The sequence below is a fragment of the Hippocampus bargibanti genome, linkage group LG14, assembly GCF_051943395.1.
Source record: "Hippocampus bargibanti isolate YZ-2025 linkage group LG14, ASM5194339v1, whole genome shotgun sequence".
NCBI lineage: Eukaryota > Metazoa > Chordata > Actinopteri > Syngnathiformes > Syngnathidae > Hippocampus > Hippocampus bargibanti.
The window spans coordinates 1316920-1338836 of NC_142747.1; the positions used below are offsets into that span (position 1 = coordinate 1316920).

The 21917-nt window shown below is 41.9% G+C and overlaps 1 protein-coding gene and 1 long non-coding RNA gene across 4 annotated transcripts in view; one reads left to right on the plus strand and one right to left on the minus strand.

Annotated features, from left to right (window-relative positions):
* LOC148887977 (uncharacterized) overlaps positions 1 to 8885 on the minus strand; it is a 44565-nt gene extending 35680 nt beyond the window's left edge. For both annotated transcript variants that reach the window (XR_016117148.1, XR_016117149.1), the window contains exon 1: positions 8297 to 8885. This is a non-coding gene — a long non-coding RNA (uncharacterized LOC148887977). The remainder of the gene's footprint in view (positions 1 to 8296) is intronic.
* Positions 8886 to 8897: 12 nt separating this feature from the next.
* On the plus strand, positions 8898 to 21451 carry lhx1a (LIM homeobox 1a). Of its 2 annotated transcripts, none has more exons than XM_089013579.1 (5): positions 8898 to 9348; positions 10909 to 11132; positions 11610 to 11893; positions 15918 to 16083; positions 20643 to 21451. In XM_089013579.1, the coding sequence occupies exons 1-5, from the start codon at positions 9179 to 9181 to the stop codon at positions 21020 to 21022; spliced, it is 1224 nt and encodes a 407-aa protein (XP_088869705.1). In that variant the 5' UTR covers positions 8898 to 9178; the 3' UTR covers positions 21023 to 21451. The 2 variants fall into 2 exon arrangements, with proteins under 2 accessions (XP_088869705.1, XP_088869706.1); XM_089013580.1 differs by having other exon boundaries at positions 20754 to 21451.
* The last annotated feature ends 466 nt before the right edge of the window (positions 21452 to 21917 follow it).

A 21917-nucleotide genomic window follows, 5' to 3' on the forward strand; every position in this document is an offset into this window, starting at 1 on the left:
ACACACACACACACACACACACACACACGTGCACACACACTCACACATGCATACACACTCACACATGCATACACACGATGTACACAATGTAAACAATGTTGAATCACTGGCGAAAAGTAAAAGTTTCTCCCCTGACTCCTTCAAACAGAAGCCTTACGTTGAGATCTTGAGACCGTTGTCATATGTTGTGCTATTATTGATGCTTTAGGCTACGTGCTCTGTTGTATTATTGTTATTTTACGATAAATGTTCTGTAAAGCGATTGGTTACAGCTGCCGTTGTGAAAGCGCTATAAAGATGTATCGTCTTGTCTTGTCTTGTATTGTATCGCATCTCGTCGTATTGTATGTAATATACGGTTCATCAGGGCTCAATTTGATTTATTTTGATTCCCTTACCGATCACATTTTTTTGGGGTGTTTTAATTGAAAAGCTTTATTATTTACAGAAAAGACCGGTAACGTTTATTCCGTTAGAATGCCTCTTTCCTTGTCAACGTGCTTCAAGGAAACGGAAAGGCTCTGCATTAAATGCAGATGAACACTGGGGGTGGGGGAGCTGTCTCATCTATTTGGTTGTATTTGTATTACCGTATTGCTATAAAAAAAAAAAAAACACATACCATAGATGAACTAATAATTGGCATTCTGTTTGTTCTTACTCTCATTTTAGTTTTTGAGCAACCTGCGATCCCTCTTCGGCTGTATCAAGTAGCGGCCAACTCTCCGCCCCGTGCCTGCTCAGCAGCTATCTGGAGCTCGACAGACATGCAGCTCGTCCCCTGAGCATTGGCTAGCGGGCGATAATATCTGAAAGGAATTGGTTATCGCCACACATTCTAATCGTTAATGAACCCAGCCCTTTAACCCACCCCCCACCACCACCACCACTACTACCACAGCAGAACAAGCACACAAACGCCATTAATCTAAACGAAGGGTTTGGCTTTCGTGCTTCCCTTCCAATAGCCATTGTCTAGATTTCGTCCGTTTGGTTATGGTTAATTTCATGTAGCGCTAAAACTACAACACTGAAAGGAGCATAACCAAATGGATATAATATAACATCAAGAAAACAATATGTAGAATAATTATATATATATTTAGAAAAAATACTTTTTTAATGAAATTGACTTTTATTATAATTATGATAATGATGTCTGATTATGTTAGGCCAGCAGAGAAGGCCTTGCTGGCCCACCACTGAGATATATATATATATATACAGTAAAGTCTCGTTATATCGATATTCAAGGGAGTCCGAAAAAATATCGATATAACCGGGACTATCGATATATCCGACCCTGTTTGCATGTAATTTTCTCCGTGCGTGGATAGAAATAGTATCGATATAACCGGGAATATCGATATATCCGATATCGATATAACGAGACTTTACTGTATATGACATATGTACCGCATGCACTCCGCATCCGTCGGAGTATTCTCAAAGCCACCCTTGCTACTACCGTGCCGTCAGGTCTGCCGTTATCTATCACTACCAATTACCTCATCCTGCTGTCATCTTTGTCTCAGTAAAGACTTTTGTTCATGAGAATCTGTCTCGCCGTGTATTTTGGATCCAACCTCCCCGCTTTCCTTTCGTCACTCGAGCCCTGCCCTCAAGTCTCAAGTGACACACCCTCTCCACCATTGTTCCCTGGCGAGTTTTGGGAGACTGTTGGGACTTCTGGAAGCAATCCCTTGAAGGGGGGGTACTGTCATGATCTGGTTGGCGACCAACGGGGGGCGCTGTCAGCCCCGCCTGCACAGGTGCTGGTCGTCCCGATCAGTGGCGGACTGCCACGTTCGGATTGACGACCAACGGGTAGCGCTGTCAGCCCTGCCTGCTGCCTCACAGGTGCCAGTCGTTCCCAATCAGTGACACTCAAAAGGACTCCCGGCACGACCATTCGCTGTCGGGTCATTGTTGTATGCTCTCTATGCTTTGTATGCAATGTGTATGAATTTTATGTTGTGCATGTGTTTGTTTCATCTTGGCAGATTTTTACTCTTGGTCTTTATTTGATACTGTGTATTTTTCTGTTTGAATGATTTTGATGTTTTAGATTTTGTTCCTGTTGACTTTATTTTAATACAATTTCTCAAATACAACCTGCTGCTCCCTCTTGCCTGCTTTTTGGGATCCACATATATACATATACACACATATATACACATATATATACATACACATATACATATACATACACATATACATATTGTCACGGTTTGCGAGGTGGTGATGGCCGGTGCGGATCCCACAAAGCAGGCAGGAGGGAGCAGGAGGTTGTTTGACAAATTGTATTAAAATAAAGGTCAGCAGGAACAAAATGTAAAACATCAAAATCATCTGAACAGAAAAAATACAAAGTAGCAAAAGAAGACCAAAAGTAAAAGTCCGCCAAGGTTAAACAAACACATACACAATGCATGCAGCAAACAAGCAGCAAAGAATGAACCGACCATCCATCGGATCCCGCAGGTACATCAGACCCGTCTCATTTCCACCCTGTGCCTGGCAATGCTACGTCCACGTTAGCGAAAGCCTCGTCGAGTTTGAATTGCGTCACTCGACGAGCCGCAACGTCCACGTAAACGTCCGGCCGAGACCTCCTTCCAGGTGCCCGTCCAGGGTGACACTGGGTGACTGGCATTGCACGCCCACGTCCAGCCACGCTGTCGTCATGCATGACGAATTGAGTCTCATCCACGACGAGCCATGCAACGTCCGTGTCAACGTCAGTCCGAGACCCCACTAACCGCTGGATCCCGGAGCGGCTCTGGACTGGTCTCGTTCCCCCGGAGCCGGGCAGTTCACGTCCACGTCGGCGTCCGGCCGAGACCTGGTCCCATACGGCCGTACGGGGTGCCATTCTGCGCCTGGCAGTTCGACGTCCACGTAGAGCCATGCGCCGTCGCGTGAATGTGCGAGAGGGATCGCACTCATGCCCACGACGATCCGTGCCGCGTCTTCGTCCACCCCAAGCCGAGTCCCGTTCCCATCAGGCCGCCGCCCGTCGTATGCTGGAGAGGCAGCGGTTGCCCTCTCCACCGACCATTCCCTGGCGAGTGGACCTTTTGGGAGACTGTTGGGACTTCTGGAAGGAGCCCCTTGAAGGGGGGATACTGTCATGATCTGGTTGGCGACCAACGGGGGGCGCTGTCGGCCTCGCCTGCACCTGCACAGGTGCTGGTCGTCCCGATCAGATTGGCGACCAACGCGTAGCCACGTCAGCCCTGCCGGCAGCCTCGCAGGTGCTGGTCGTTATAATCACTGTCACTTAGGACACCCGGCACGACCATCCGTTGTCGGTTCATTGTTTGCTGCATGCATTGTGTATGTGTTTGTTTAACCTTGGCGGACTTTCACTTTTGGTATTCTTTTGATACTTTGTATTTTTTCTGTTCAGATAATTTTGACGTTTTACATTTTGTTCCTGCTGACCTTTAATTTAATACAATTTGTCAAACAACCTCCTGCTCCCTCCTGCCTGCTTCTTGGGATCCGCACCCGCCATCACCACCTCGCAAACCGTGACACATATACAAATACGTATACATATACATACAGTGGTACCTCGGTTCTCGACCATAATTCGTTCCGGGACCCTGTTCGAAAAGCGATTTTTTCGAACACCGAAACCATCTCTTTGCTCATGTCACTTGCGAGTTGACAGCGGGGGGCGGGGGGGGGGGGGTTAAAGCCTTCAGTTGAAGCCACGTGATTGGTCAAGAACCCAGCAGTAGGGGGGGGGGGGTTAAACATTAAAGAGACAGGCAGACAGGGAGGGAGTGTGAAAACACACACACACACGAAAGGGAGATGACAGAGCTTGAAACAAAAAACAAAAGTGTGAGAGTGTAAGAATAGTGAGAAAATGGATAGAAAACAGTTAAAATATATGGGATATTTTAACCGTTTTCTATCCATTTCCTCACTATTCTCACACTCTCACACATTTGTTCAGGCTCCACAAATAACCCACACAAGTCATCTGTACACTTGATGCAAAAAGTGATCAACCAAGCTAAACAGTTTACAATTGATGAAGAACTTGATACAATTCTCACAGAAAAAGCACCAACAATGGATCATTCCTCAAGATGGTGAAAGAAGCCTATGTTCCTCATCAAGTTTTTAATGCTGAGGAAACCGGACACTCCATTCCATCAAGCCATTAGCGACCATCACAAAGGTAAATGAAATGGCTTTATTGTACAGTACAGTTTATTTCTTTAAATATAATACCATAACACATTTATTATAAATAAAATAAGGTATATTTTGTGTAGTTTTAAGGCTTACAAAATTAGAAAGTAGAAAATTATGTTTTATGGGGACCTGGGAACGCATTATTCTCATTTTAATGGTTTCCTATGGGAAATTAATTTTCGGGATACACACTTTTCACCTTACACACTGTCTGCATGGGAACCAGGTAAGCCAAGGTGCCACTGCAGCTCTCTCGATAGATAGATAGATAGATAGATAGATAGATAGATAGATAGATAGATAGATAGATAGATAGATAGATAGATAGATAGATAGATAGATAGATAGAAATTAATCATTTCCAAATAATGGAGGGCGTACTTTGTTATTTTTACGGGAGAATAATGAAAACAATAGTGAACCGGTTTCACAAAGACCATTTTGGCTCAATTCAAGTTTGTCTCAACTGCTGGTAGACATCAACGACAATGATGACACCGATCGCTACTATTGTCACGGCAAACCAACAAAAGTACTCCTATATATACACAACTTTTATACGGGAATTATAATCATTTATAAAGGCAGCTATTAGTCAAGGTTGACAGGTATGAAATAGTATTTGTTGTAGAAGTGGTTGTCGTAGTTTTTCCGTAGTTTGGGGAGTCCCACTTGCCTCCAGATATGGTGAAATACCCGGATGTGTTATTGTAATGCGCATGGGGAAGTCATTGAGGTCAGTCAACTCAAAAGCCGATTTTTTGGTTTCAAAAACTCAAACGTTTTGAGTTTTTGAATGAGTCCTGCGTTTTTAATTTGCAGTAGATCAATACTTTTGTGTTCATGGCAATCGTTTACTCAAACATTTTGAGTTCACGGCAGGAAGCTGCGTGATGACGTCACTGCGTGCTCTCATTGGACGCCATTTGAATTCTCACTGAATCACAAACGAGTTCATTACCTCTATCGACCAGTCAACCAATCTGTCAAAATATATGGATCAGAGAGGGCATATTCAAGGTCATCAAAATGATCAACTAAAACAACTTTTTAATTGAATTGTATTGTGACCTCGGGAACGCCCAACCCGGTACAACACCCCCCCCCCCCCACCACCACCACCACCAGTAAGACTGGCTTTTTGAATTTCAGACAAATATATCGAGAGTATATATTTAAAAATGGGAATTGATGCACACGATTTTCACCCAAATGTCCAATTCGGGTCATCAAGACATCCTTTGAATGTTGATGATTGAATGTGCGGGCGTAAGGAGGGGTGTTTGGTGCTGGGGGAGTCGACTGACTACGGACTTGGATCAAACAGCTGCAGGCATACATGGTCAATAAATCCTGTTGGATTTCTCTCGATACAGACTGCCACAGAACGTTGTGACTCGAGAAAATGTTTGCTTAGCGTTACTGTCGGCTCAATTTATCCGTGATGAGTTCACATCGCTGACTAACCACAGAGGATGGGGGGGGGGGGGGTTGAAAGGGGACCAGACAGGAACTGATGTTGGCTGTCAAGTTCGTGTTTAATTTAAAACAACGAAATTATTCAATTTTTTAATAAAACATTTGTGTGGCAACGCTAAATTATAAGGTCCATATTTGTTGTCGAAACATATTATCCGTGTGTATTTTCGTTGTTTTGCTATTTTTACAATCGTGAATCATTTCAAATTATATGTGCTTGTGTATTGATTTGTTTCTAAAAACAACGCCCTTTAGCTTTTTCACGGCTGTACCCCGCCGCGACCACGCTCTTCACTCTTATGTAAGACACTTGTTTCATCCGTGCGTGTGTTTACATCAGCCACTTTCAATTTTAAATGTTATGGTTGCAGAGGCGTTCATCTTTCTCAATCATCAAAATACATTCACAAAGTAAAATTATTTTACAGTTTCCGCCTATTTGCGATGTAGGCGCCCCTATTTGACATGTTACTCTGAGGTGGTGATCTCGTCTTGAAGTGAATTAATGATTGCATGCATTATGTCAGATTAATTATCTCGCTGTTTGCCAGTTCACTTCTTTGTACTTCATAAACCCAAATCTCCTGGGCCGCTTTACAACGGTATGGCCCGGCAATTGTAATTCGAGTATGTACTTTCTTCACAGCGGGCGACACAATAAATATAAACCAAAATAATAAAAGAATAAACACCATTCCCAAAATTTCATAAAACAACCGAAAGAGCATTTGCTGGTATCACACCCTCAAATAATTTGTATTTGCCAGATTATTATTTCAGCACTAGTACAAGATCCGCACTGCTAAATGCTGTCAAATGGATTAATACGAAAATAAAATTAAGTCTGTATGTGGTGAGGTTTCTTATGTTATATACGTACTTATTTATGTTCCTCCTGTTGTTATTTATCATCACCATTTGTTATTATTAATTATTATTATTAGTAGTAGTAGTAGTAGTCGTAGTAGTTGTAGTAATCGTAGTAGTCATATTAGTAGTAGTAGTAGTAGTAGTAATCATTGTCGTCATCGTAGTAGTAGTGGTAGTGTTAGTCGTACTAGTAGTAGTAACACTCGACTAATTGACCGCCCACTATATATCGGCGGTCAATCGGCGGTATATAGGCGGTCAATTAGTCGAGTGTTTAGCACGCCGACTTCACAGTCAAGGGTCGTGAGTTCAATACCTGGTCCGGCCTTTCTGTGTGGACTGAGTGCGTTCTCTCCGGGTCCTCCGGTTTCCTCCCACATTCCAAAAACATGCATGGCAAGCTGATTGAAAACTCCAAATGTCCCTAGGTGAGAGTGTGAGCACGATGGTTGTTTTTCTGTCTGTGTGCCCTGCGATTGGCAGGCAAACAATTCAGGGTTCCCTTCCCCCAGCCTCGTGCCCGAAGACTGCTGGGATAGGCTCCAGCACCCCCTGCGCCGCTAACGAGGATTGAGCGGTCTGGAAAATGGTTGGGTTGATTATTATTATTAGTAGTAGTAGTAGTAGTAGTGTTATGGGTTTGCCTTTATTATTATTGTTATTATTCTTATATTATTAATAGTAGTGATATTAGTAATAGTAGTAGTAGTCGTCTTGTTGTGGTTTCATTTAAAATGTTTTGAAAGGTGCTTAGAAATAAAATGTATTGTAATTATTAGAAGGTGAAATTCCTTGAGGTCCGTCAAGATATTTGAAACCAATAATTCCATTTTGATTTTCTATTTGCGCACACGCCTCACTATGATGGCTAAATAACTCATATATTATCTCAATTGACAGACGTCTGAGGCGTGTAGACCCAAGACGTCTGTTGGTGACGTCCATGCTAATGAGTTGCTGCTGGTGCAGGACCAACGGATGAAAGCTGCCTAGGCGGGGGCGGGGGTATTCAAATTATAGTATCCCCAACACACGATATAATAGTTCTCACTGCTTGGTCATCGTTGAGCATGCAGCGACAAGAATAATTAATGTTTGAAGCCTTATCGGTCTTCTTTTTCTATCAGTCCTTTAACACGTCTTGGTAGACAAAGGAGGGTGATCCCACAAGCTCGGCGAGGCATCTGGGCAGGCATGGGAGGGAGCCTTGTAATGCGGTAGCTTAGAAGGGGATGCTACAGGGCGATATATGCTAAATGTGGACAGCTGGAACAATTATTTTGAATACGAAATTACCATTACTTCAATTGAAGTGAGAATTATTTGAACTGCAGGTTGATACTGCTCTGTTGAATGGCCAGAAATATTGGGGACGCAAACCAACGAGCATAGCTGTTCATAATTTGAAAGTATATTTCTCTTGAAATTTTAGCTACACACCATATAATCAGAGTCGATTTTTAAAACTAATGAAATAGCAAATGTCTTTCTAAAAGAAACAGCGTCGCCTGAAGCTAATATAATATTTACAGACATCAAATGTTTTGCAGCTTCAATATTGCTTTACCCACGATTTATAGTAACCTAAATATTCCCCAAAGCATCTTTACTCTTCCAACAGATGTACAGATTGTACGTTTCAATTTCACACCTGTGCCTCGAAACAAAAAAATGAGAGGAATCAGCCATGCAACATGCAACTCCGGCTCGCCGATCCTGTATAAGATGCTACCTGTTCACGTATCTCCTCCGCCCAGAGGACAAACATGCTCAACAGCCGAGAGGCACCTCTTCTGCCACGGAAGCTCGCCTTCAGCCTTACACTGATCACCCCGATACACTTTGGGTGAACACGTGATGAGTTTGTGTGTATACTTGGTGATGGGAAAGCTTGAATAGCGAGCAGTTGGTTGGGTTAAGGCGAGGCTGCTGGGGATTCTGACTGGGATCACGCAGCGCCGATTGGTCGAGCCGAGGAATGACGCCAGAGGGCTGGCAATATGGTCCCGGTCGAAGTGTCTGAAGGCAGGCATTGTACTTGAGATCTATCGCATCACCACGCAGACGCACGTAGCCCGGGTGGGCATGCATCCCACCTTTACACACATTGACTGGAGTCACCAGCGCATCTTGGCCAGCTGAGCACAAAGGATCGTTGACCGTGGATACGCTTACCATTGCCGACGTTACAGTGCATTCGTTATTTTCAAGAGCAAGTTTGACTGGGGAACCAATTCTGAATTTCGTGACATTTTCATCCGACATCGAAGCCAGAGTAAACCTGGCTATTACTTTTTTTTGAGCCGGGTGTTGAAATCTGTTTTTTTTTTTTTTTTAATTCCACCAACAGGCATCCTCTGGACCCAAAGACGGAGTGTTTCTTTCTTCATCAATGAAATAAAACGCAGTCAGCATCCATTCTTTTCTGCCTTTCAGACGGTAAACCTTCGCGACGCATGAAGGAAATTTGAGGTGGCACCGGATAGACCAGCGTCAGCACGCACATTGACAGCGGGGAGCCTCGGGCGAATGACAGGGCGACCCAGGCGGCCATTGCTTGGCCCACGTTGCTGAATCGTCTTGCCGTGATTGGAGTAGTAACCAAACCAAAGCCATGGTGCACTGCGCCGGGTGCGAAAGGCCCATCATGGACCGCTTTCTGCTCAACGTGTTGGACCGAGCCTGGCACGTCAAGTGTGTCCAGTGCTGCGAATGTCAGTGCAATTTGACAGACAAATGTTTTTCTCGAGAGGGGAGATTATACTGCAAAAATGACTTCTTTAGGTAAGATTCACACAATGATCACAACGAGCCACTGGTGAGTTTAACCTTGTATTATTTAAAAAAAATAACATATGTCATTATCTTGTTTGAAAATATGCACATATAATATTTTCAAATTCTGTCATATCATTGTAATATATAAATAACATTTTGATACCGTTTAAAATTAACACGTTTTATGTATCGATCCATCGATCCATGCGCCCGCCCGCCCGACCATCCATCCATCCATCAGTCCGCCCATCCATCTACCTACATATTTACCTATTTATTATTATATTATATAGACAAGTGAAAAAACGACCCATCATCTATCTTTCGTGTCAATTTTTCAATCTTTATATACAATGCACTGAACGCACAGCGGGTGCGTCATGGTTAACGCGAGGACTTGCAAGACAACCGGTGTAATGAAACGCTTCTTAATTTGTATTATTATGCAAAACATCGAACCATGAAACGCATGCGTGTTGACTCGGCAGGGGGGCTCTTAGGGAAATTTAGAAAAAAATCACACTTTAAAAGCGATGAGAGGCACCCAGGATCAAACCCGGGCCGCAACCCTGTGATGTTTGCTCAGTTCGGGCGCGACACGATAAGTGGATTGGAATAGCAAACTGTTTAAAAGGCCCACAAACAACGCGATTGCAGACGGCAATCGACGATGCGTAATACAATATACACTCAATACACATCGCTAAACGCTGAGGAAAAATGCCGCGGACTTTGACTTGACATTCGAGCCTCCACGTCATCAGATTTTAATTCACGCGTGCCATTTCACGTCTCAAACAGTGTAGGATATACACAATCTCTTTCATAAAATGAGTTCCAATTGAGTCTTATCTATAATCACTTGACATCGAATTCAGACACCAACAACATTTTCGGAAAATAAATCAGTGTTCCTATGTATAACTGCAGTTCGTTTGTTTAGGATGATGCTCAGAAAAATAGGATTTAAAAAATTATATTCACAACCAATATTCTATCAGGCAATCTGGGAAAATCTGAGTAACCATAATGTATTTTGGCGAATATTTTTTATTTGCCCTAATATCTCCTTAATAAAATAATATTCGCCGAATCGGCCCGGTTCAATTTCATCCTGCTTAAACATAATTCAAAACGACACATAAGCAATGACATTTGTTTATTAATAATAATAATAATAATAATAATAATAACAATACATTTCATTTATAAGCGCCTTTCAAAACTCTCAAGGACACTTTACAATCACAGGATATTTTTTTTCTGTGGGTGAGCAGCGGCAGCCACACGCACCAGCGTTCACTCAACCCGGAAGTAACTGATATAATAATAATTAAGTTCATCGCGTCTACTTGATATCTAATTTAAAACAGATTCTTATCTTACATACAGTGTATTGTCGGTGTTCAAATATCTGACATGTTTCGGCGTCTACTGGACGAAGGCGGAAGTAGATGCCGAAACATGTTAGGTATTTGAACACCGACAAAACACTGTAAGATAAGAAGCTGTTTTAAATTAAATAATAATAATAATAATACATTTTATTTCATTCTACTCGTCCAGGCGATTCGGCACCAAGTGTGGCGGGTGTTCACAGGGCATATCTCCAAACGACTTGGTCCGGAGGGCTGGGAGCAACGTGTTTCACCTGAACTGTTTCACGTGCATGATGTGCAATAAGCTGCTCTCGACAGGCGAAGAGCTCTACATAATAGAGGAAAACAAATTCCTTTGCAAAGACGATTACCTGAGCAACAGCAGTGTGAAAGACACAAACCTCCTTTCAGGTAAGAAAATCCGCGTGGACACATTGCGTGTATGCGTTTTGCCCAAGTATGTGTGTGTGTGTGTGCGTGCGTGCGCGTAAGCGTATGATAATGTCAATGTAAATGTGACTGTGCGCATGCGCGTGTTAATTTATATGTAAGAGGCATGATAAATCAATGAAATGTGGTGCGGCTGCCTTCACTTGACAGAGAGGTGTTTATGTGTTAAAACAAATGACACATCCATCGATATTTAGAAATGCTTATGAAACGATTTATAATCATACATTTAATTTTTAAGCGCCTTTCCATACTCTGAAGGACACTTTACAGTCACGGGATTGTTTTATTTTTCGTGCCAGTGAGCATCGGCAGCCATTCCCGCCACCGGAAGTAACAGCAGCAAAGTTACCCATGATCGCATTTTTTGAATTATAATACTTATTGTATTTGTTTCTAATAAAATCTATGTAAAAGCATTTTGATTTTACATTTCAGTAACGACGTGCAGCGACCCGAGTTTGTCCCCGGATTCCCAAGATCACCTACAGGACGACGTTGTTCTCAAGGAAACGGAGATTTCCGCCCTCTCGGACAAGGAAACTGTAAATAACGAGAACGACGATCAAAATTTGGGCGGCAAGCGGCGAGGTCCGCGGACGACAATTAAGGCCAAACAACTGGAGACGCTCAAGGCGGCCTTTGCTGCAACTCCCAAACCTACCCGACACATCAGGGAGCAACTGGCACAGGAAACTGGCCTCAACATGAGAGTTATCCAGGTAAGCAAAACAAAAAACAACAACATTCACATTACAGTATAACAGTGGTTTAGCAAACCGAATTTCGTACTGTTGATGTGAGAGTTAACACGTAGATCAGGGGTCTAAGAGAGCCATACAATTAAAATATTTAGAAATGTTTGTCATTGAGAGCCGCACAGGCACACGCACACTACAACAAAATGTCAGAATATATTATTTAAAATAACTTTGTGATAATACTCACCATTAAAATGAGGAGTTTTCTGTTCCTCGTGATCCAAGACAAATCCAGCCTGTCATGTTTTGCAAGGTGGTGATGGCAGATGTGGATCCCAAAAAGCAGGCAGGAGGGAGGAGCAGGTTGTATTTGAGAAATTGTATTAAAATAAAGTCAACAGGAACAGAATGTAAAATATCAAAATCTTTCAAACAGGAAAATACAAAGTATCAAAACAAAGACCAAGAGTAAAAGTCTGCCAGATGAAACAAACGCATATACAGCATACAATTGTATACAACAAACAATAACCCGACACCGGATGCTCGTGCCTGGAGTCCTTTTAATTGTCACTGATTAAAATGACCAGCACCTGCGAGGCTGCAGGCAGGGTTGACGTCGCTACCCGTTTGTCGCCAATCCGAATGTGGCAATCCGCCACTGATCAGGACGACCAGCACCTGTGCAGGTGCAGGCTGGGCGACAGCGCCACCCGTGGGTCGCCAACCAGATCATGACACAGCTAAACGATCGGAATGAAAGTCAACTTGCCAGGTCCATAGGCGAAGCTCCTGTTAGCTAGCCTGCACACTGCTCATTAGCTTGCACGCTTGCTTCCTGCTGTCTCTCATATAAGTATATTGATGCTAACGTTAGCATGGGGCTTGTCAAAATGCCAGCGGAATTCAACTGTTTCATTCATGGCATTGTTTCATTGCAAATTAGAATCACTGCAGAACTTTTTCTCTCCACAAAGGCAAATCCTTCCGTCCATTTAACGTCATTTTTTTTACTCGACTGCCTTATTTAAAAGGGGGCGTTTATCTGTTTCGACATCAACGGCCATTGGTCAGTATCATCCAATCAAAATTGCGCTTTCCGACAACTGCCGCCCAAACAGGAAATGAACAGCTAAAAAGCGAGAATATAAATATGACGTTTTATCTGCGAGCCAGATGCAATGATCATAAGACCCATATATGGATCGCGAGCCATATAGGTTCCCGACACCTGGGTGTCGTAGACTGTTGTTGGTTTGGCATGAACGTGAATAACAAGGCTCCCGTATAGCTTTTGAATGATACATGCATGATGGAAATAAAATTCGGCGGCTGAACACGGTCCTGTAAGTGGATTTTTGTTATGTGGCCATTAGCGCTGATGCAACAAGCAGGTTAGGGAAAAGTGACACGCCATTACACCAGACAGGACACCCCGCCTTGCCTCAGCTGCTTGATTGCTCATCATCAGACAAAACAGCCCATTCCATTCCATGGCAGTCATGTGAAATTCGGAAAAGCTAAGATTGGCCACTGATGACAGAATGTTGGTTCGCTACCGTGACCTACATTCCACCGCGATTGTTTCTGTCCAGCGAAGCGAGCGCACTCTGTACTCGCAGTCGTATATCATTGCATTTTTGTGAAGTACGTAATGGTTTTTGGTGGGATTTTCCAAGCCATGCATCTTATGATGACGTATGACACACGTTTCCCTCCATGATTGTTCTTGAAATTTCCGAATACGACAACGAGAAACGGGGAAAATGTATTGAAGTTTACGCTCTTTTTGCTAATACGACAGTTTATAAAGGTAAGTAAGTTGTACTTTTATAACTCATAGAAGTGGCAGAATATATATTTTACTCCATAACTGCTAAGTTTAAAGCAGACGGAATAATTAGCATATGTATTCCTAGAGCTCGCAATTTTCTTTCGTCGTTTTCAGTGACAGCCGTTTTTGATTTCTGACGAAAATCTGCCTGCATTCGATCGTTGATATTTGCTAATCTGTTGCTTATATTTCGCTTTAGATACCAAATACTGAAGAATACAGACGATTTAATATAAATTCAACTAAATGATCGCTAAATTATTCAAATTAATAACTTAAATAACTAAAATAGTGACTGTGTTCAGAAATTCGGTGTTCGGTCACAGATTTTCATTGTTTTAACTGTAATTACAGGCAGAAAATCCCCTCATATTTCAAAAATTAAAAAGTCCATTATTTCCTTATTTGTCATAGAACAACAATCTATACAATATTTGAAAGCTATTTAATGCACTTTAATATGGTATTAGAAAATGTGTGATGAATTCTTATTATTAAAAAAAAGTCACATCCCGACAGAATGGAGGGAATTTTTTAGACCACTTTATTTTAGATGCCTGATGCACATTGAAAGGCACATTCACAAAGCGGGACCAGGCTGTGACGATGCTGCGGATTTTGGACAGCACAAATTTATGCGATCAGATCGAGACGTTTAATTTTTCGATCCAAATGCGAACCAAGTGTGAAGTCATGCACATTTCACGAAACCGATACAAACTTGAGTAACACATGCTCCGTTCGGAATGCACCTTTTTTATTGGTGACGAGTAATAATATACATTTTAAAGCATGTGTGTAATTAAGTTTGAATATGTCAATTTCGACGACGAAGTGTTTTTAATATTATGTTGGATCCAAACATAACACACATTTCGCGATGTCATTCATTTTACCGTAATATATTAATGTTAAGTGGAATTACTATTCTTCATGTTTTATTTTGTGGAGAGGGTCAGCATACGTATTGTATGAATAACTTGCAACAGTCATGCATGTTGTGCAAATGATTTTATGACTGCCTCTGCGGCAAGATCGGTTTAATACAAATATCCGTAGTTTTTAACCTGGGTTCGAGGAAACCCTATATGAGTTCGGTGAATCGGTCGCCGGGGAGCTTCTGTCATGCATGCACGGAGGTTCAGACACACCTGACTCCAAATGTCACTTTGTTATGACACGCCCGCTTGGCCAACACTGGCTGCACATTATCACTTAACATTGCTCGTCCAATCCGTGCTGCGGGAAATTGTAATCACTCAGTGGTCAACATGTGACTGTCGTGATCGTACGTAGTTCAAAAACGTATACACTGTAAAACCCAACAAGGTGAAAATACCATTTTCTTTTTGTGGCAACTAATTACGTCATAGTTTTTGAGAGGTGAAATTACATTTTATGAAACATTCATTATAACAGTATCAAAATGCACAGCATGTCTACTTACCAAAGCAGTTCTTTTTAGTAATTAACATATCGTGATAAAGATGTGAAATAAACACGACACCAAAACAAAACAGAAAAAACAACAAATTATACTCTGCTGTTTAAAAAAAACATTCTGTGATAAGCATATACTTGATAAATACAAGAGAATACATTTCAATGTACTTACTCGCTACAAGTTGCAAATCAAGGTCAAAATTACTAAAAACAAACAAATTATTCATGAAATAAAAAAAGACATTATGGTGGAATCCAAGATTACACATCAAATGATTAAAAGAAAATAAGGCACAAACAGTACTTCAATGTTGATTAAATAACATTTCATTATATTATATATATATATATATGACCTTGATTTTTGTTGTGAACATTTTTTTCAGCACTTCATGGTACTGCAGTTGACATCATCAAACAACAAACTTGTGAAGTTACAGGTCACTATTTACACCAGTTTTCACCAAATTAAGCAGAGTATTGAACGAATGAACTCACCCTGTTTGCTTTGGGTAGCACTTCCTCACAGAGGAGAATATGACTCAAAAGCTATATTTTCCAAGGTTGAACGCGATTGACAATATAGCAAATTAAAAATACAGAAAGAAAAATGATAGTGTTCCTGACTACAAACGACTGCAAGAATCCAACAAATGTATATTGACAAAAATTTCTTCTCATCTCCACTCAAATTATTGGTCCAAAACATGGTATTTCAGTCAAAATGCCGTCTGCATATGAGATAATTCTGCGTCAATGCACGTGCAGGTCTGGTTCCAGAACCGCCGTTCCAAAGAGAGGCGTATGAAGCAGCTGAGCGCACTGGGAGCACGCAGGCATGCTTTTTTCAGGAGCCCAAGGCGGATGAGGACGCTGGTTGACCGCCTGGAACCTGGGGAGCTCATTCCGAACGGACCTTTCTCTTATTATGGAGGTGTGTTCGACTGTCACTCAAAGTGGAATGCCCTCCCACATTTGGTTGCCCGGTAAACTTTCAATGTTTGTTGCATGGAGTCAATTCTATTCATCCTCCCTCATTAATTTCCTTTGTTTCATGTTATGAGTGAGCCTATATACTGTACACGGACAGACGACTTTAGTTTGTTTGATTTACTTCCAGTGTAATTTACAAATCACGTCGTCCACACTCAAGTTGTGATTTCTATTTAATGCTTTGACGGAGAAAATGGGCCCGTCAGGGCTTTAAAAATAAACAGTAAATTAATAAGATTAATAAGGGAGCACAAACACGCACGCACTCACGCACAGACGTACACGCACGCACACACACACACACACACACACACACACACACACACACACACACACACACACACACACGCGACACACACTCCCACACTTACGGCGTGTACACGCATGCACACACCATGTGGGCGTCCCTGCATCTTACACTACAGACGATGTGCAAAAATGTGTCCACTCTATAGTGCCAGGGTTTTTGTCATTTTCATTCAAATTGCAGGACCCATAGAATATTGACTAGCTTTGGCCAGTATGCTCTTGTCTCTAGCGGCTAGTGATAAGAGCAGCTTTACCAAACTCTGATTGATTAGTGACGAGCCAATCATATTTTGTGAAAATTCTCACGTTGACCAGCGCCTGCAAGAAGCCGTTGGTACTCCTTTTGGGCTGTCAACTCGAAATCTGATTGGTTAAATCACCACATTTGATGTATGTCGATGTAAAGAGAGAGCTCATCTGTCCCTACATCAGCAACAGTCTCAGTGGTGAGGACGAGATTGCTGGATTAGTCTTATTTGCTTGAAATATTCAAATTTAAACGGGACCACATCTGCCAATTATTGGGAATTTGCCTTCATACTACATACTTTTAATGAAGAGAAAATGTTAACAAACAGAACCATGGCTGTGCTCTGGGCTCAACAGTTTCACCCATAGTGGCAAATCTGTACATGAAAGAGATGGTGAAACAAACCCTCACATCCTTGGATTGGATTGGATTAACCTTTATTAGTCATGCAGTGGAGAAATTTATATTTGACAGCAGCAAAGTTATGAAAGGAAGATGAAAGGAAAGAAAGAAGTCATAAAATATAACCAATTATAAATACAAAAAAAGAGCTACACAGAAAATGAAATTTTAAAGAGGTGGCTTTTGAGATGGGACTTGAAGGTGGAAGAGAATCGATGTTACGAATGTTGGGAGGAAGTGAGTTCCAATGTTTTGGGGCAGAGCAGCTGAAGGCTCTGTCACCCATCGTGCTGAGACGAGTAGGGGGCAGGGGGGCACACAGAGGTGGAGGGAGGAAGAGGATCTGAGGTAACGAGAGGGAATAGAAATTTGAAGAAGGTCAGATAGGTATGGGGGGCAAGGTTATGGATAGCTTTAAATGTATAAAGAAGAATTTTAGAGTTTATTCTATATCTGACCGGCAGCCAGTGGAGCTTTTGGAGGATGGGGTATTGTGGTGAAAGAATGAGGTTCTGGTGATGATCTGAGCTGAAGAATTCTGGACGAGTTGAAGTTTATGGAGAAGTTTCTGAGGGACACCAAAGAGAAAGTGAATTGCAATAGTCAATCTGGGAGGTGACAAGACTATGAACAAGGATAGCCGTGGTGTGAGGAGTGAGAGACGGGAGAAGACGATTGATATTGCGTAGGTGGAAGTACGCAGATCGGGTTAAGTTATTTATATGCTAGTGGAAAGATAGTGTATTGTCAACAATGACATCTAGGCTTTTCACCTGATGGGAGGGAGAAATGGTCGCATTATCAAGAGTGAGAGAGAAACTGTTAGCTTTGCTCAAGGTAGATTTGTTACCAACGAGGACAATTTCAATTTTTTCGCTGTTAAGTTTGAGGACATTATGAGTAAACCAGGATTTAATTTCAGAGAGGCAGAGTGAAAGGGAAGATCAGACAGATGACAAAGAGATAATTAGATTGGCTTCAGGGAGTTGTCTACGGCTCCCCCAACCATAGACCAGGGACATGCGTATTAGAATCGAGGTTTGGCGCCACAACCTCTCCAATTAGGGATATATGTAGAGAGAGCAAGGGTTACCAGCACAACTTTCGTTCATTGACAAAGCGCTTCGGATGAGGAGCGAAACGTTCGACACCTTCAAAGAAGTACAGATGACGGCTGAAGAAACCTTTTCCTCGATGGACCACTCTTGTAGGACTGAGCGCCTACACAGACGTATAAGAGGCACCACAAACCAAGCAGAGGCTAAGGGAGGGTTATGGCCTTTTCCCTTGCTGGTCCCTCTCTTGAGGATGACCTCCTACTTAACATTCAGCAAGCTCCATCGCTGCCCCACTTAAGAATACATCTCAAAACTCACTTTTATACTTTGGATTGGATTGGATTTGCCTTTATTAGTCTCGCAGTGGAGACATTTACATTTCACAGCAGCAAAGTTATGAAAGAAATGAAAGTAGAAAAGCAAAACATAGGAGCTGCTGGAAAGACAGCCACTCTCGCGGCGGCGTCTTGAAGTCAAAAGAACAAAAAAAACTAAATAACAAATAACATGACAACACAAAGACACAGAGAGACATTCATTCTTCAGCACTTTCTATCCCCTCTTTGTTACATAAAGCAGTTCCAGATGAAAGAGGAGAGGATCAAATACTTTGGCATGAAACTTGATTTTTAGCTTTACTGTCTCCGGTTCGTCCGATTTGCTCCCACATTCCCATTCCTAAAACAGCATCACAAGCTGATTGAACACTTTAATTGTCCCTAGGTGTGAGTGTGGGATAGGTTACATAACCTCCTGCGACCCTAGAGAGGATAAAGCGGGTCAGATGATGAATGAATTAAAGAATGAATGAATAAATGAATGAATGTTTTGGTGCACTTGTTCGTTTTATTCGTTTTAAAGTCCTCCATAATGAGTTGACATGAATTGAGAACTTGTCCGTTATCGTCAGAAATAAACCTCATTGACTGACGCCTTTAAAGGGCAACCAACAGCGTTTTTTTGTTTCCTAACTGACATAAAAAAACGTTTTGTAGCATCTAAAATGCCCAAAACACGCAGGCTGATATTTTTAGTCAAGTGCAAAACACAAACAAAAATTAGTTAAAAGTGTCCCAAAAGTACTTCAAAATGACCTCGGAGATGGCGAGTTTAAGAAGGCCCCGCCCACTTTTTCGTGACGTCACGCCAGGACGTCTTGCCCTGCTCGAGAATCAAAACAATGGCTTCAGATTCTGTGAAGATGCTTTCTTGTTACTCATCCAGTTATGAATATGATTCAAACAGTTCTGAAGAGGAAAGCATAAATGTTTGCAATCAATTAAAGAAGTCCTTACGTATCAATTCGAGCCGTCAGGACTCCAATGTAGTGTCCCAGAAAGATGGCGCCCAGGCTCAGTTGGAAATGGGCTAATTTGTCTGCTGGGAATTTGTGTCAATGAGTATCAAGTAGTAGTCTTGGTGCAACACACAACGATTCACCATCGCATTATTTATGTTTTCCTTCTAATTTCGCCATCAAAATGGGTCAACACGAAGTTTTCAGATCAAACAAAGTACCCAAAATGCATTGTGTGTCGCTTTCTTGGTCAGTAGCTTTCCTGACGTGACGTCACTTCAGAAATCGTCACCAACTTGAAAACAAGACTTACTGAACATTCAGTGCGAGTGTTAAAACATAAAATATAGCTACAGTAAAGTCTCGTTATATCGATATTCAAGGGAGTCCGAAAAAATATCGATATAACCAGGACTATCGATATATCCGACCCTGTTTGCATGTAATTTTCTCCGGGCGTGCATAGAAATAGTATCGATATAACCGGGACTATCGATATATCCAATATCGATATAACGAGACTTTACTGTATATGTGGTGGAATCTTTGTAAAATATGCTCAGTAGAAGTCATTTGAAGTGATTTTACAAATTATGGACAGAATTTGTCCGGAAGCATCGGTTGTCCTTTAAATGCCCATCATTAGTCTTGCCATGACTATGAGAATAATTCATTTTGGCAAAGTTCAGGCATCCAAGCCAATGAAAAATATGTCTCTTCAATGTGTCACGATCTGGTACTCGACCAACGGGTGGCGCTGTCGGCCCGCCTCACCTGCACAGGTGTTGGTCGTTTCAATCAGTAGCAGTTAAAAGGACTCCCGGCATGACTATTCGTTGTCGTGTCATTGTATGTGTTTGCTTCACCCTGTCTGATTTTATTCCTGCTGACTTTCTTCAATACAATTTGTCAGCTACACTCTGCTGCTCCCTCCTGCCTGCTTTTTTTTGGGATCCACCACCATCACCACCTCGGAAACCGTGACACAATGAACCCTTTCATGCACCAATAATGATGAGCCGAAACCTGATAATGGGATAGACTCTATCTATCAAGTTTAGTCTATTTGATAGACTATGTCCATTTTTGTGACCGTTGTTACCAAAAAGATTAATATTCTGTTTCATGTATTACTCCTGTGGCAGTTGTTCCGTAACCTAATTACTTTTTTTTGCTCCCTGCAGATTATCAAAGTGATTTTTATGGTCCAGGAGGAAACTATGACTTCTTTCCCCAGGGACCACCCTCATCGCAGGCACAGACCCCAGTTGATCTCCTCTTTGTGCCCTCTTCAGGCCACGCAGGCACACCACTTGTGGGTATGGACCACCCCCTGCCAGGGCATCATCCATCCAGTGAAGTGCAGCGCTTCTCTGATATTATGACCCAACATCCTGGAGAGTCTCCAAGTCCTGAGCCTGATCTCCCAGGATCCCTGCACAATATCTCCTCTGAAGTTTTTGGCCCGAACCCACCATTTTCCTCACTGTCTCTAAATAGCAGCGGATACAACAACCATTTGTCACATCCACCTACGGAAATAAATGAAGCCACTGTGTGGTAGACTGGGAGACTGATCTCTTAAAACTGGATGATTACGAATCACAGTTAATCGTGCTTTGGATTCCATTGAGGCATAGATATCAACAGGGTTAGGGCAATATAAAAGTTTTGAGAAAATGGATTTCCTATTTATTATTTATTTATTTGATACTTTCCCTCATCTGGACATTTTTGAACTGACAGCCTTCATCTTTTGATGTGCATATGAAGCCCTTACTATCCTGCTGCTTTGTCGGGAGCTTGCCATGACATAAGATTCATCACTGTTAAAGGACAAGCGACACCTCCGGACAAGTTGTGTCCACAATTTGTAAAATCACTTCAAATGACTTCTACTGAGCGTATTTTACAAAGGTTCCACAGCATGTAGCTATATTTTACGTTTTAAGACTGTTGCTGATGTTACCAGGACTCTGCGAATAAAGTTTTATAAAAATACACAATGGTTACACGTTTATTATTATATTTAAAAGAAAGAAAAAAACAGTTTCAATGCCTGTCGTATCATTTTATTTTGTTGTATTTATCCGCCAGTCCGTGAAAATATTGTCTGACATTAATCCGCTCCGTGGCGCAAAAAAGGTTGGCGATAATGGCGTGAATTAGCCGTGCTTTCTCGCATAAAATAGCTTTACTCACACTGTCGCCAGATAGCTGCTTTTCGTTAATCTAAATTAACAGAACTTTTTCGATTGCCCTAGACCGTCGCTTTGAGAGCACGGAAACACCTTTTGCAACAGACGCACCTTTGATGGCTTTTCTGTTCCGGAGAATGGTAGCAATGGTTGACTTAGCGTAGCCGTGCTCGGCCCCTAAATCACACAAACGCACACCTCCTTCGTGTTTTTCAATTATCTCCTTCTTCTCAGCGATGGTGATTTTATTTTATATATTTT